The sequence below is a fragment of the Thalassophryne amazonica genome, chromosome 6 (assembly GCF_902500255.1).
Source record: "Thalassophryne amazonica chromosome 6, fThaAma1.1, whole genome shotgun sequence".
NCBI classification, from domain to species: Eukaryota; Metazoa; Chordata; class Actinopteri; order Batrachoidiformes; family Batrachoididae; genus Thalassophryne; species Thalassophryne amazonica.
This window is the reverse complement of record NC_047108.1, coordinates 1942988-1955720: the sequence shown is the minus strand read 5'-3', so window position 1 is coordinate 1955720 and position 12733 is coordinate 1942988. Positions and strand designations below refer to the sequence as shown.

Genomic DNA, 12733 nt, shown 5'->3' with positions numbered 1-12733 from the left:
AAAGTGAAAACATCAGCTATATGTTTTAGTTTTAAAGTATTGCGCTAATTTTGAAAGTTTTAGTGTGGACATGCTGTGTCCAGGTGCATTATGTGTAATCTCAGTACAGTCACGTCAGGAGAAATTCATTTGAGACGCTCTGATCAGGCTCCACACGGACAACAGTATTAAACTCTTTGTATATTGTGTCTAAAATTCTTGTGAATATATTCTCTGGGTTTATAGACGTTATTGTGTTTGTTTTATGTAAAATTGCCGGAAGAAGCTCAGGTTGCTTCTCCATGCAGATTAAATGTAGCACACGGATGATTTCGAATATTTGCTTTGGCAAGTTTTCGCGGTCTCTACTGCCATTTACTGACCAGTAGTGTTCATGGCAGTATTCGCCCAAAGTATTGAGCTATCCCACAATCCTTTGCGCACCTGAGAGTTGTTGCAGCCTCTTGCAGCAGCTAAAGAAATAAAAATGTACATTTTGGTTGTATAATGTTCATTTCCAGTTGTCATTGTGGATTCTGTTGTTTAAACTGTAGTAACTTTCTGGCGTGTGAAAAAAAAACAAAAACTGGTACACAAAGGATTATGGGTAAGTGTCTGAGCATCTGGGCGCCAGTAAATGGCAGTGTTATATGCATTTTGACTCCGGTTATATCAGACGTTTGTCGAATCACAACTTGACTTTTGGCTTTTTCAAATGGCTTTTTTTTTTAAATATGAAAATGGCATATTTTACAAAAGCACATTTATTTGTAAATACCAACACACACGTCACATCACATTAACATGTTGGTTTTTACATTGAATGAATGAGACAACCAATCAGTGTTAGCGGAGGCTCATTTACCCATAATCTCTTTGGCATCTGTGCCTTTGTTACAAAACTTCAGAATTGGTGCATTATTTAAAATTAAAAGATAGGTGTTATATTTTAACTTTGTACAAATGACAGAATTGACATTAATGGAGTTATTCTATCTGGATTAATATTTTAAAATCAAAACCATAAGTTAAAACTGCTTTATTTTCCAAGACCTCTGCCTCACGGTGGCACTACTGTATCCTGTTAAAGAATAATGGCTTGTTTTGTGTGTAGAGTTGAGTTTAGCTCCTCTCAACTGCTTCACTGCTGCAAAATATGTAGTAAACAGGAGCTTCCAGCAGTAGGCAGGGCGCATAATTACAGAAATGCTGACTCATTGTTTGGGTCTGTGGTCGCCTTTGATGCTACGAGAAGCGATCATGGTGTTAAAACTCAAAGTCAGGTTGTTAGTAGTTGTAAGTGCAGCAGAGACAATACTGAAAGTTATTGCTTAGCTGTAGCTTCTGATACATTTTTGGGTGGTTTATTGGTTTAGCTTTATAAAAGATAACTTTTCAGTTAGCTGATTAGCTGTTATCGAAGCTAACTTTTTGGGTAGCTATGCCCACGATTGGCAATCAACCACCACTTTTTGGAGCCTTCACACGTATCTGTAAAAGAAAAATAATGGCATCAGAGTCTTCTCCCGTTAGGGTGATGTTGCCTTGCCAGCGGAGGGAGAGGAAAATGTGTCACTCTGGAGGACCTCTAAATCTTATGTGATTGAGTTCAAATTTGCTCTGCCCCTATAAATCCCCATGTGACAACATGTGGATAACAAAAACATGTGGCCTGAAGTCTCACTACTTTTATTTGTTCCACAGCAGCATGTAAAATTACCTCAAGATTTGTGGTAAGAGACAGAATCTAAAAAAAAAAAAATCCAGAAAATCACATTGTATGATTTTGTTGTGACCTTGGTCCCAGCTCTCTCCAGGTCATTGACCAGGTCCTCCTGTGTAGTTCTGAGCTTTCTCAGAATCATCCTTACCCCACAAAGTGAGATCTTGCATGGAATCCCAGACCAAGGGAGACTGACAGTCATGTTGTGTTTCTTCCCCTTCTAATAAATAATCATAACAGTTGTTGTCTTCTACCAAGCTGCTTGCCTGTTGTCCTGTAGTCCATCCCAGCCTTGTGCAGGTCTACAGTTTTGTCCCTGGTGTCCTTAGACAGCTCTTTGGTCTTGGCTATGGTGGACAGATTGGAGTGTGATTGATTTAGTGTGTGAATAGCTGTCTTTATACAGGTAACAAGTTCAAACAGGTGCAGAGTGCAGAATATACAGGTAACGAGTGCAGAATAAGAGGGCTTCTTAAAGAAAAATTAACAGGTCTGTGAGAGCCAGAATTCTTGCTGGTAGGTAGGGGGTCAAATACTTATTTTATGCAATAAAATGCAAATTATTTATTTAAAAATAATAGTGTGATTTTCTGGATTTTTTTTTTTTTTTTTTAGCTCCTGTCTCTCACAGTTGAAGTGAACCCACGATAAAAATTACAGACCTCTACATTCTACATTAATTTGCTATAGTGTATGTTTTAAGTGTTTTTATTTTGCAAATTTTCAGCAAGATAGTGACTGTAGTAGAGAAGCTTGAATCTTCGAGTGGACTGTGTTGCTTGATGCGAGGACGTTTCGCTTCAAATCGCAGAAGCTTCCTCAGCTAAAATTCTTGCTCTGGTAGTCTGACTTCTGTCTTGACTCTTGTAGAGAAGAATAAATGTTTAAAGGTTTAAAGGTTTATTCTTCTCTACTATGGAAACCACCTGGACAACTGAGAGCCTACACAGAAAGATAGTGACTGTCCACTGGGATTGCTCTAAGTAATGGTATTATGTGCTTTTTTAAAAAAAAATATGGTCTATATCAGGAACTTCATCCTAATTACTTATTCAAGCCTTTTAGAAGTGGTGGTGTTGTGTGGTAAGAGTAAACGGTTTGATTTCTTCTTTGTAGATTTTGTCAGACACTAAGGATCTGCAGAGGGAGATCAACAGCCTGACGGGAAAACTGGACAGGACCTTTGCTGTGACCGATGAGCTTGTGTTCAAGGTAGCAGACCAACAATATTTTAACAGGAATATTTTCACATTCTGCTTCAGAAACAGTGTCATTTTTGTTGTTCAGAATCTGACTGTACATTGTCAGTGGTGGTTGTTAGTTGAGCAGCAATTTCACTCAAATCTGTGTGTGTGTGTGTGCGTGCACGCCTGCAGCCCATATGGGTAAAGAGGTGGAGCATAGGTGAGACCATTGGTGATCTGGGCAGGACAAATGAAACCTGTACACCAACAAGCTCAGTTAACTGGCTAACTTTGGTCTCTGTGTTTTATTTAATCATATTTTTGGGAACTTAGCGGTAGTTCTCATAACTGTTTTGTTTTGTTGTGGGCATTAAAATTTATAACCTGTTATTTCCTCAGTAGTCATGGATTAACGACGTAACAAGCTGCTAAAATTACTGAAACCGTTAGCATCCAAAATTACATCACTGGATACTTTCACTTGACACAAATACTGGCACACACACATCTTAGATGAGTACTTCATCGAATTAACCTCACAATAAACCGTATTGTTACAGATATACGAGGTCTGTCCGTAAAGTATAGGTCCTTTTTATTTTTTTCAAAAACTATGGATTTCATTCATATGTTTTTACGTCAGACATGCTTGAACCCTCGTGCGCATGCGTGAGTTTTTCCACGCCTGGCTGATGACGCTGCCTGAGAGCGCTGCGCGACGTCTCGCACCGTGAAAAGTCCTTAAAGCGACAGAATCACCTCAAAATCTCTCATCAGCTGTTAAAATTTTCACTGAAAACCAGCTTAATTTTTCGAACCATGTCTACTTCGATGTGTCTCACAGGTTTAGAAAAAATTTTGATCAAACGCCAGTCTCTCAGCAACTTCTCAGACAAAGGAATTCCGACGAGGGGCTGGACGACTCCTCCCACAAGGAGTGCTCACAGGCGAATGACGTCACCGACAGGCGTGGAAAAACTCACGCATGCGCACGAGGGTTCAAGCATGTCTGACGTAAAAACATATGAATGAAATCCATATAGTTTTTGAAAAAAATAAAAAGGACCTATACTTTACGGACAGCCCTCGTACACAGTAGTAGGCACAGTTCCGCTAACCACTAATTATCTAAGATAATGTTTTCATTACCGGATTATCTTTTCAGGTAACTATGAAAATCATCATCGGACTAATTATCTTCCGATAATTTTTAGACCGTAAACGTATGTGGTAAACAAAGCTGAATAACTACAAACATATATAAAATTTTAAATCAGTTGAGCACCTACCTGTTAAATGTTTTGTAGCAGATGTCATTCTACCCTCCGTAAACAGAGGAGAACTGGTTTCAGAAGAAACCGCTCACTCCTCTGCAGGCAAAGGAGAACTGGTCACAAAAAAAGAAAAAAAAGACACCTCATTTCTTTTGACCCCATACTGTTACGTGGGCAATATCACCCAAGTCATCCAGAGGCATACAGGTTTAACTTATGGTTAAAATTTTAACTAAACTAATTTTGGACAAGTTATTTAAATTAACGTCACGTCTGAGGTTTATAAAGTGAAAATATCAGATATATGTTTTAGTTTTAAAGTAATGCGCTAATTTTGAAGGTTTTAGTGTGGCGATGCTGTGCCCAGCAGCAGTGCATTATGGGTAATGTCAGTACATTCATGATAGAAGAAATGCATTTGAGACGCTCTGATTAGGCTCCACACGGACAACAGCGTTAAACTCTTGGTATATTGTGCCTAAAACTCGCGTGAATATATTCTGAGTTTATACACGTTGTTATTGTGGGGTTTTTTTGTGTATTAAATTCCACGCATCTTAAATGTAGCAGACACGGATTATCTGGAATTTTGTTTTGGCAAGTTTTCACGGTCGCTACTGCCATCTATCTACTCGCCAGTAGTGTTCATGGCCATATTCGCCCTAAAGCTGGGCAGACACTGTACAATATTTTCAGTCATTGTACTCGGCTACAGCTTAAACTGTACGGCACAACCACACAGTGTAAAAGTTCAGAGGGCACGATTTATGTTCTCACACACATTGTACGTTCAAAACCCGCACGTCGGACTCGTATTTCCAGAAGCAAAACGTAGAAGAAGCTTCTTTTTTTTTCAAACTTTATTTACATTTCTTATTTTTACAAAAACTTGATGGGAGACATCAAAGTTTAAAAAAAAAAATTACAAGACTTTACATGAGTTGAAGAAAGGGGGGATGGAGAAACAGAAGCTGCTCTCCCAAAGAGATGATCACTGTCTGTTATGCTCTCTCTGGTGTTTGTACATGCACAGACACTTGTAGCGTTTCAGCAGTGGGATACCCTCACAACGGCCGACCAGAATATCAAACAGGTTTGATTTTCATCCGACCATACAATTGCCGATCAGGAGGTGGTCGTAAGATGTTAAATGCAGCTCGTTACTCCATGTATACTAAACGATGCAGGACGTGCGATTAAGCTGAAACTCGGTGCAATCCAAAAAATTCTCGCATGAGTGAAAAGTCGGCTGAAAAAGGGCCACAACTCACACAGTGTAAGCCCAGCTTAAGTACTGAATGTCAGAGCACCAGTAGATCATGGCAGTGTTCTATTTATTTTGACACCGGTTATATCAGATGGTTATCTAATTACAACTTGGCTTTTTTTTTTTTTTTTTTAATGCCTTTTTTTTTTTTTTTTTTTTTACAAATAAAAATGGCATACGAGGTCTGTCCAAAAAGTATCGGACCTTTTTATTTTTTGCAAAAACCATATGGATTTGAATCACGTGTGATTGCATCAGCCAAGCTTGAACCTTTGTGCGCATGCGTGAGTTTTTTCAAGCCTGTCGGTTGCGTCATTCGCCTGTGAGCAGGCTTTGTGTGAGCAGTGGTCCACCCCTCTCGTCTGATTTTTATTGCTAATAAAATGTCTGAACAATTTGGAGCTTTGCTGCATCAAATTTTTCCAGAAACTGAGAGACCTCCAGCTGGACATCATTCGGAAAATTTAGATGGCTTTCAGCGACGATTTTATGGTGATTACACAGATTAAGGAGTGCTCCAGCCGGTTTAAAGACCGCCCACAGCGTCTGAGAGCGCGGCCGATCGACAGGCTCAAACCCCGCTCAAACAACCAGATCATTTCCAACGTGTGAAGGCTTTGTTGATCCAGGACGTCGTCTAACTTTCACAAAAAAGGCAGAAGGCATGGACATCAGCACTTTTTCGGCACATTCTACTGTTACAGGAGTTTTTTTCATGGAAAGAGAAGCGGAGGATTGCGCCACCATGCCGCTCATGGCGCGGGACAAAACCACCTCCGTGTTGGTCTCGCAGGACGGCTTTCAGATGGCTCAGACGGCTTCCAGTTGCTTTTCAGTTGTGTGAGTATCCGAGAAATTGTGCATGAGCTGGACATGCCCCAACATGTCCTGTGAGGCTTCATCAATGTGCCGAAAAAGTGCTGATGTCCATGTCTTCCGCAATTCCTGTGCTAGTCAGACGACATACTGGATCAAGACAGCGTCCAGTTTAGAAATGAACGGCACATTCCACTGTTACAGGAGTTTTTGTCATGGAAAGAGGAGGAAATGATCTGGTTGTTTGAGCGGGGTTTGAGCGGGGTTTGAGCCTGTTGATCGGCGCTCGGAGCGCGCTGCGCTCTCAGACGCTGTGGATGGTCTTTAAACCAGCTGGAGCACTCCTTAATCTGTGTAATCCCCATAAAATCTTAATCTGTGTAATCCCCATAAAATCGTCGCTGAAAGCCATCTAAATTTTCTGAATGGTGTCCAGCTGGAGGTCTCTCACAGTTTCTGGAAAAATTTGATGCAGCAAAGCTCCAAATCGTTCAGACATTTATTCGCAATAAAAATCCGACGAGAGGGGTGGACCACTGCTCACACAAAGCCTGCTCACAGGCGAATGATGCAACCGACAGGCGTGAAAAAACTCACGCATGCGCACGAAGGTTCAAGCATGGCTGATGCAATCACACGTGATTCAAATCCATATGGTTTTTGAAAAAAATAAAAAGGTCCGATACTTTTTGGACAGACCTCGTATTTTACAAAAGCACATTTATCTGTAAACAGGAACACACGACACACCTCACATTAACATGTTGGTTTACATAGAATGAATGAGTCAACCAATCAGTGTTAGCGGAGGCTCATTTACCCATAATCTCTTTGGCATCTGTCTTTGTTACAAAACTTCAAAATTAGTGCATTATTCAACTTTAAAAGATATGTTATATCTTAACTTTGTACAAATGACAGAACTGACATTAATGGAGTTATTCTATCACTATTAATTTTATTTATAAACCAAACCATAAGTCAGCTCTGCTTTATTCTTAAGTAGAGAGTTGAGCTTTGCTGCTCCTCTCAACTGCTTTGCTGCTGGAAGCCATGTAGTAAACTGGAGCTTCCAGCAGAGGGCAGGGTGCACAAAGACAGAAGTGCTGACTCATTGTTTGGGTCTGCTACCAGAAGCGATTTGTGTTAAAACTCAAAATCAGCTTGTTAGTAGTTGGAAGTCTATCAGAGACAATACAGGAATTTATCGATTATCTGTAGCTTCCGATAAATTTTTGGGTGGTTTATCGCTTTAGCTTTAGCTTTTGCTCACAGGGGGTCGTTTTGACCGTTGGGGTTTTTACGTAATTATTGTATGGCCTTGCCTTACAATATAAAGCGCCTTGGGGCAACTGTTTGTTGTGATTTGGCGCTATATAAATAAAATTGATTGATTGAATTGATTGATTTGTTCCAGAATAGTGTATGTATGAAATTTGGTTTGCGTTTAAATTCCATGCAGATTAAACGTAACAGACACGGATTATCTATACGTATACATAAAGGGCTACGTCTGTCTGTCTCTGTCTGTCTGTCTACAAACTGGTGCCATTTTTTTAAAAGTTGAACTGAAAATGACCCCCAAAATAGCCATTTATGTAAGACCATGCAGTGTTGTACCATGTGCTTTTCATGCTGCCACTTCTGTCTGTCTTTTTGTCTGTCCGGGATAAACTCCCAAACTATAATATATAGCTGTAAAAACTACACTCAACAAAAATATAAACGCAACACTTTTGGTTTTGCTCCCATTTTGTATGCGATGAACTCAAAGATGTAAAACTTTTTCCACATATACAATATCACCATTTCTCTCAAATATTGTTCACAAACCAGTCTAAATCTGTGATAGTGAGCACTTCTCCTTTGCTGAGATAATCCATCCCACCTCACAGGTGTCCATATCAAGATGCTGATTAGACACCATGATTAGTGCACAAGTGTGCCTTAGACTGTCCACAATAAAAGGCCACTCTGAAAGGTGCAGTTTTATCACACAGCACAATGCCACAGATGTCGCAAGATTTGAGGGAGCGTGCAATTGGCATGCTGACAGCAGGAATGTCAACCAGAGCTGTTGCTCGTGTATTGAATGTTCATTTCTCTACCATAAGCCGTCTCCAAAGGCGTTTCAGAGAATTTGGCACTACATCCAACCAGCCTCACAACCGCAGACCACGTGTAACCACACCAGCCCAGGACCTCCACATCCAGCATGTTCACCTCCAAGATCGTCTGAGACCAGCCACTCGGACAGCTGCTGAAACAATCGGTTTGCATAACCAAAGAATTTCTGCACAAACTGTCAGAAACCGTCTCAGGGAAGCTCACTGCATGCTCGCCGTCCTCATCGGGGTCTCGACCTGACTCCAGTTCGTCGTCGTAACCGATTTGAGTGGGCAAATGCTCACATTCGCTGCCGTTTGGCACGTTGGTGAGGTGTTCTCTTCACGGATGATGCGAAGGAGATGTGTTGCACTGCATGAGGCAAATGGTGGTCACACCAGATACTGACTGGTATCCCCCCCCCAATAAAACAAAACTGCACCTTTCAGAGTGGCCTTTTATTGTGGGCAGTCTAAGGCACACCTGTGCACTAATCATGGTGTCTAATCAGGATCTTGGTATGGCACACCTGTGAGGTGGGATGGATTATCTCAGCAAAGGAGAAGTGCTCACTATCACAGATTTCGTCTGGTTTGTGAACAATATTTGAGGGAAATGGTGATATTGTGTATGTGGAAAAAGTTTTAGATCTTTGAGTTCATCTCATACAAAATGGGAGCAAAACCAAAAGTGTTGCGTTTATATTTTTGTTGAGTATATATATATTCTGAATCCTCATGACACGGGGAACAAACTTGTGCAATTTTTTTTTTTTTTTAAAGTTCAACTGAAAATTAGCCCCAAAATAGCCGGCTATGGATATGACCAGGCAGATTCAAATTTCCAGCCCTGTATATGTGTTGGACATGTTTATTTAATCCATTTCTACAGCACACTCAGCACAGCACAGCCACAGCACACTCAGCAAAACAACAATATGCTTAGGCTGAGGCTGTGGGTGTGACCAGGCAAATTCAAATTTCCAGCCCTGTATATGTGTTGGCCATCTCTGTTTATTTAATCCCTTCCTTCATCTACTTTATGTTCTCAACTGTTAAGTACCTGACTGTCCTGTACGACCCAGTTTGCCTTCCTGTCTGAATACATTCATTTTATGTTTGTAAAATTGCAATGTAAAAACAGTGAAATACACCACTACCTCAGTTTTGATTAATTGATATTTACATTTACTGTTACATACCTTTTGTGTGTAATTTTGTTATAAATTTGATTGCAAAACAAAGTCTGCATGAAAGACTTCAAATGTGTTTGTCTTTTAACCAAGTATTTCCACTTAGTTTGGGGAGTCCACCTCTTAGTTCTGCTGGACAAACTTTAGCCCATTAACTATTATTTATAACACATCAGCATTACAAAAACAAATGTTGGGCAATCGTTTTGATTAAAATGATTGGCATTTGGCTTATGTCTAAAACAGGTAAGCCCGGGCAGCGCTGGGTACCCCAGATAGTTTGGAATATTTGTTTTAACAAGTTTTCAGGGTCTCTACTAATGTTTTCGTTATCGGATTAGCTTTTCAGATAAGTTTGAAAACCATCATCAGATCAATTATCTTCCGATAATTTTTAGATCACTATTTTTGTAGGTGAAGTGAATAAAAATTAAACAGTTATAAACATATTAAGTCTGATATCAAAGATTTTAGCGCTTACTGTTAAATGTTTTGTAGCAGATAAACAGCTCTATTCTCTGTAAACAGAAGAGAGCTGGTTTCAGGAGAAACTACTGTATCTTCTGCAGTCAGAGAAGAGCTGATCACAAGATAATTGCTCTTGACACCATACTAACTCACCGGCAATATCGCCCAAGTCATCCAGAGGCATACAGTTTTAACTTATGGTTAAAATTTTAACCAAACTAATTTTGGACATGTTACTTAAATTAACGTCACTCCTGAAGTTTTATAAAGTGAAAACATCAGCTATATGTTTTAGTTTTAAAGTATTGCGCTAATTTTGAAAGTTTTAGTGTGGACATGCTGTGTCCAGGTGCATTATGTGTAATCTCAGTACAGTCACGTCAGGAGAAATTCATTTGAGACGCTCTGATCAGGCTCCACACGGACAACAGCATTAAACTCTTTGTATATTGTGTCTAAAATTCTTGTGAATATATTCTCTGGGTTTATAGACGTTGTTATTGTGTTTGTTTTATGTAAAATTGCCGGAAGAAGCTCAGGTTGCTTCTCCACGCAGATTAAATGTAGCACACGGATGATTTCGAATATTTGCTTTGGCAAGTTTTCGCGGTCTCTACTGCCATTTACTGACCAGTAGTGTTCATGGCAGTATTCGCCCAAAGTATTGAGCTATCCCACAATCCTTTGCGCACCTGAGAGTTGTTGCAGCCTCTTGCAGCAGCTAAAGAAATAAAAATGTACATTTTGGTTGTATAATGTTCATTTCCAGTTGTCATTGTGGATTCTGTTGTTTAAACTGTAGTAACTTTCTGGCGTGTGAAAAAAACAAAACAAAAACTGGTACACAAAGGATTATGGGTAAGTGTCTGAGCATCTGGGCGCCAGTAAATGCATTTTGACTCCGGTTATATCAGACGTTTGTCGAATCACAACTTGACTTTTGGCTTTTTCAAATGGCTTTTTTTTTAAATATGAAAATGGCATATTTTACAAAAGCACATTTATTTGTAAATACCAACACACACGTCACATCACATTAACATGTTGGTTTTTACATTGAATGAATGAGACAACCAATCAGTGTTAGCGGAGGCTCATTTACCCATAATCTCATTGGCATCTGTGCCTTTGTTACAAAACTTCAGAATTGGTGCATTATTTAAAATTAAAAGATAAGTGTTATATTTTAACTTTGTACAAATGACAGAATTGACATTAATGGAGTTATTCTATCTGGATTAATATTTTAAAATCAAAACCATAAGTTAAAACTGCTTTATTTTCCAAGACCTCTGCCTCACGGTGGCACTACTGTATCCTGTTAAAGAATAATGGCTTGTTTTTTTATGAAGTCCACCACCAGCTCCTTTGTCTTAGATATGTTGAGCTACAGGTGGTTGTGTCCACACCACTCTACAAACCTGTTCACCACACTCCTGTACTCAGCCTCCTGGTCACTGCTGATGCAGCCCACAATGGCAGAGTCTTCTGAGAATGTCTGCAGAACCTGAAGTCTGAAATGTTGAGTGTACAGGAAGGGAGAGAGGCCCGTCACCAGTGGTGCCCCCGTGCTGCTCCTGATGGTGTCTCTTGTAATGTCCGGAAGCCTCACATACTGTGGGTGGCCTGTGAGGTAGTTGGTAATCCAGGCCACTAGTGGACAAAGGTTATTGAATTTAAAATTTCTCTATCTCATGCTGGCATGTGAGCATCTCAAGGAAATTATTTAAAGTGACGATATTATTTTATACCTTAAAGATGAGTTGGCGTAGATCTAGATCTTTGCCAACCCAACATGTGGATCCATACAAACACATGTTTGTCTGTTGCTTTTTAAGATCTTTCACACTTCGTGATATTGCATCCTGTTGTGGTGACAGTTCAGTGTTTCTTCTTTGTTTGATTAACAACCCCAGTTCTTTGCATTACCTCATTCCTTTTGAATGACTACCATTTAACTTTCTTTCTTTTGATGTCTTGCTTTTTACTTGGGGTTACAACAGCAGGCTCATTAAGGATCTCCATGTTGATTTTGGCACAGGTTTACATCACTTGCCCTTCCAGATGTGTATGCACACGGGTGGTCTTGGAAGAAAGCGCTCTAACCTATGGGGTGTATAAGCCAGTGCAGTCTGAGTGCAGGTCCAAAGCCCGGGTAAATCAATAGGGGTGTCAGGAAGGATATTCAGTGTAAATTTTGCCAAACATGCAGATCACAAATCAGATTTCCATATCGGTCCAAGCCTGGGTTAAAAATGGCACTACAGTAACAGTAGTATTGACCGTGTTGTCAGAAATGATGCTACTGTTGGGTCAAGGAGAAGAACAGGAAAAGGAGGAGAACCTGTCTGGAGGCAGCAGGAGAGGAGAAAGGTTTGAAGTGTTGAAATGAGAATCCGAATTTTGAATGTTGGCAATGTGACTGGTAAAGGGAGAGAGCTGGCTGTGACTGAGAGGAGAAAGGAAGACGTACTGTTGGTGTAAGGAACCAAGTGGAATGGGAGTAAGGCCAGGAGCATTAAGGGTGGGGTGAAACGCTTCTATCATGACTATCATGATAGACTGGCGTCCTGTCCAGGGTGTCCCCTGCCTTATGACTGCTGGGATAGGATTTTTTATTTTCCCCATCAATACTGAAATCAATCATTATACAGAAAAACAAACACACACACACACACAAAAAACCTCTTCACCTTGTAATATCTACATTACGGGTGAAAAAAG

At 40.1% G+C, this 12733-nt stretch overlaps 1 protein-coding gene across 1 annotated transcript in view; it reads left to right on the top strand.

Annotated features, from left to right (window-relative positions):
• The window catches only part of ccdc22 (coiled-coil domain containing 22), a 134237-nt gene that overhangs the window by 86193 nt on the left and 35311 nt on the right, over positions 1-12733 (top strand). Inside the window, exon 12 of the mRNA XM_034173463.1 lies at positions 2819-2914. Within this exon, the coding sequence (XP_034029354.1) occupies positions 2819-2914 (96 nt within the window). The remainder of the gene's footprint in view (positions 1-2818; positions 2915-12733) is intronic.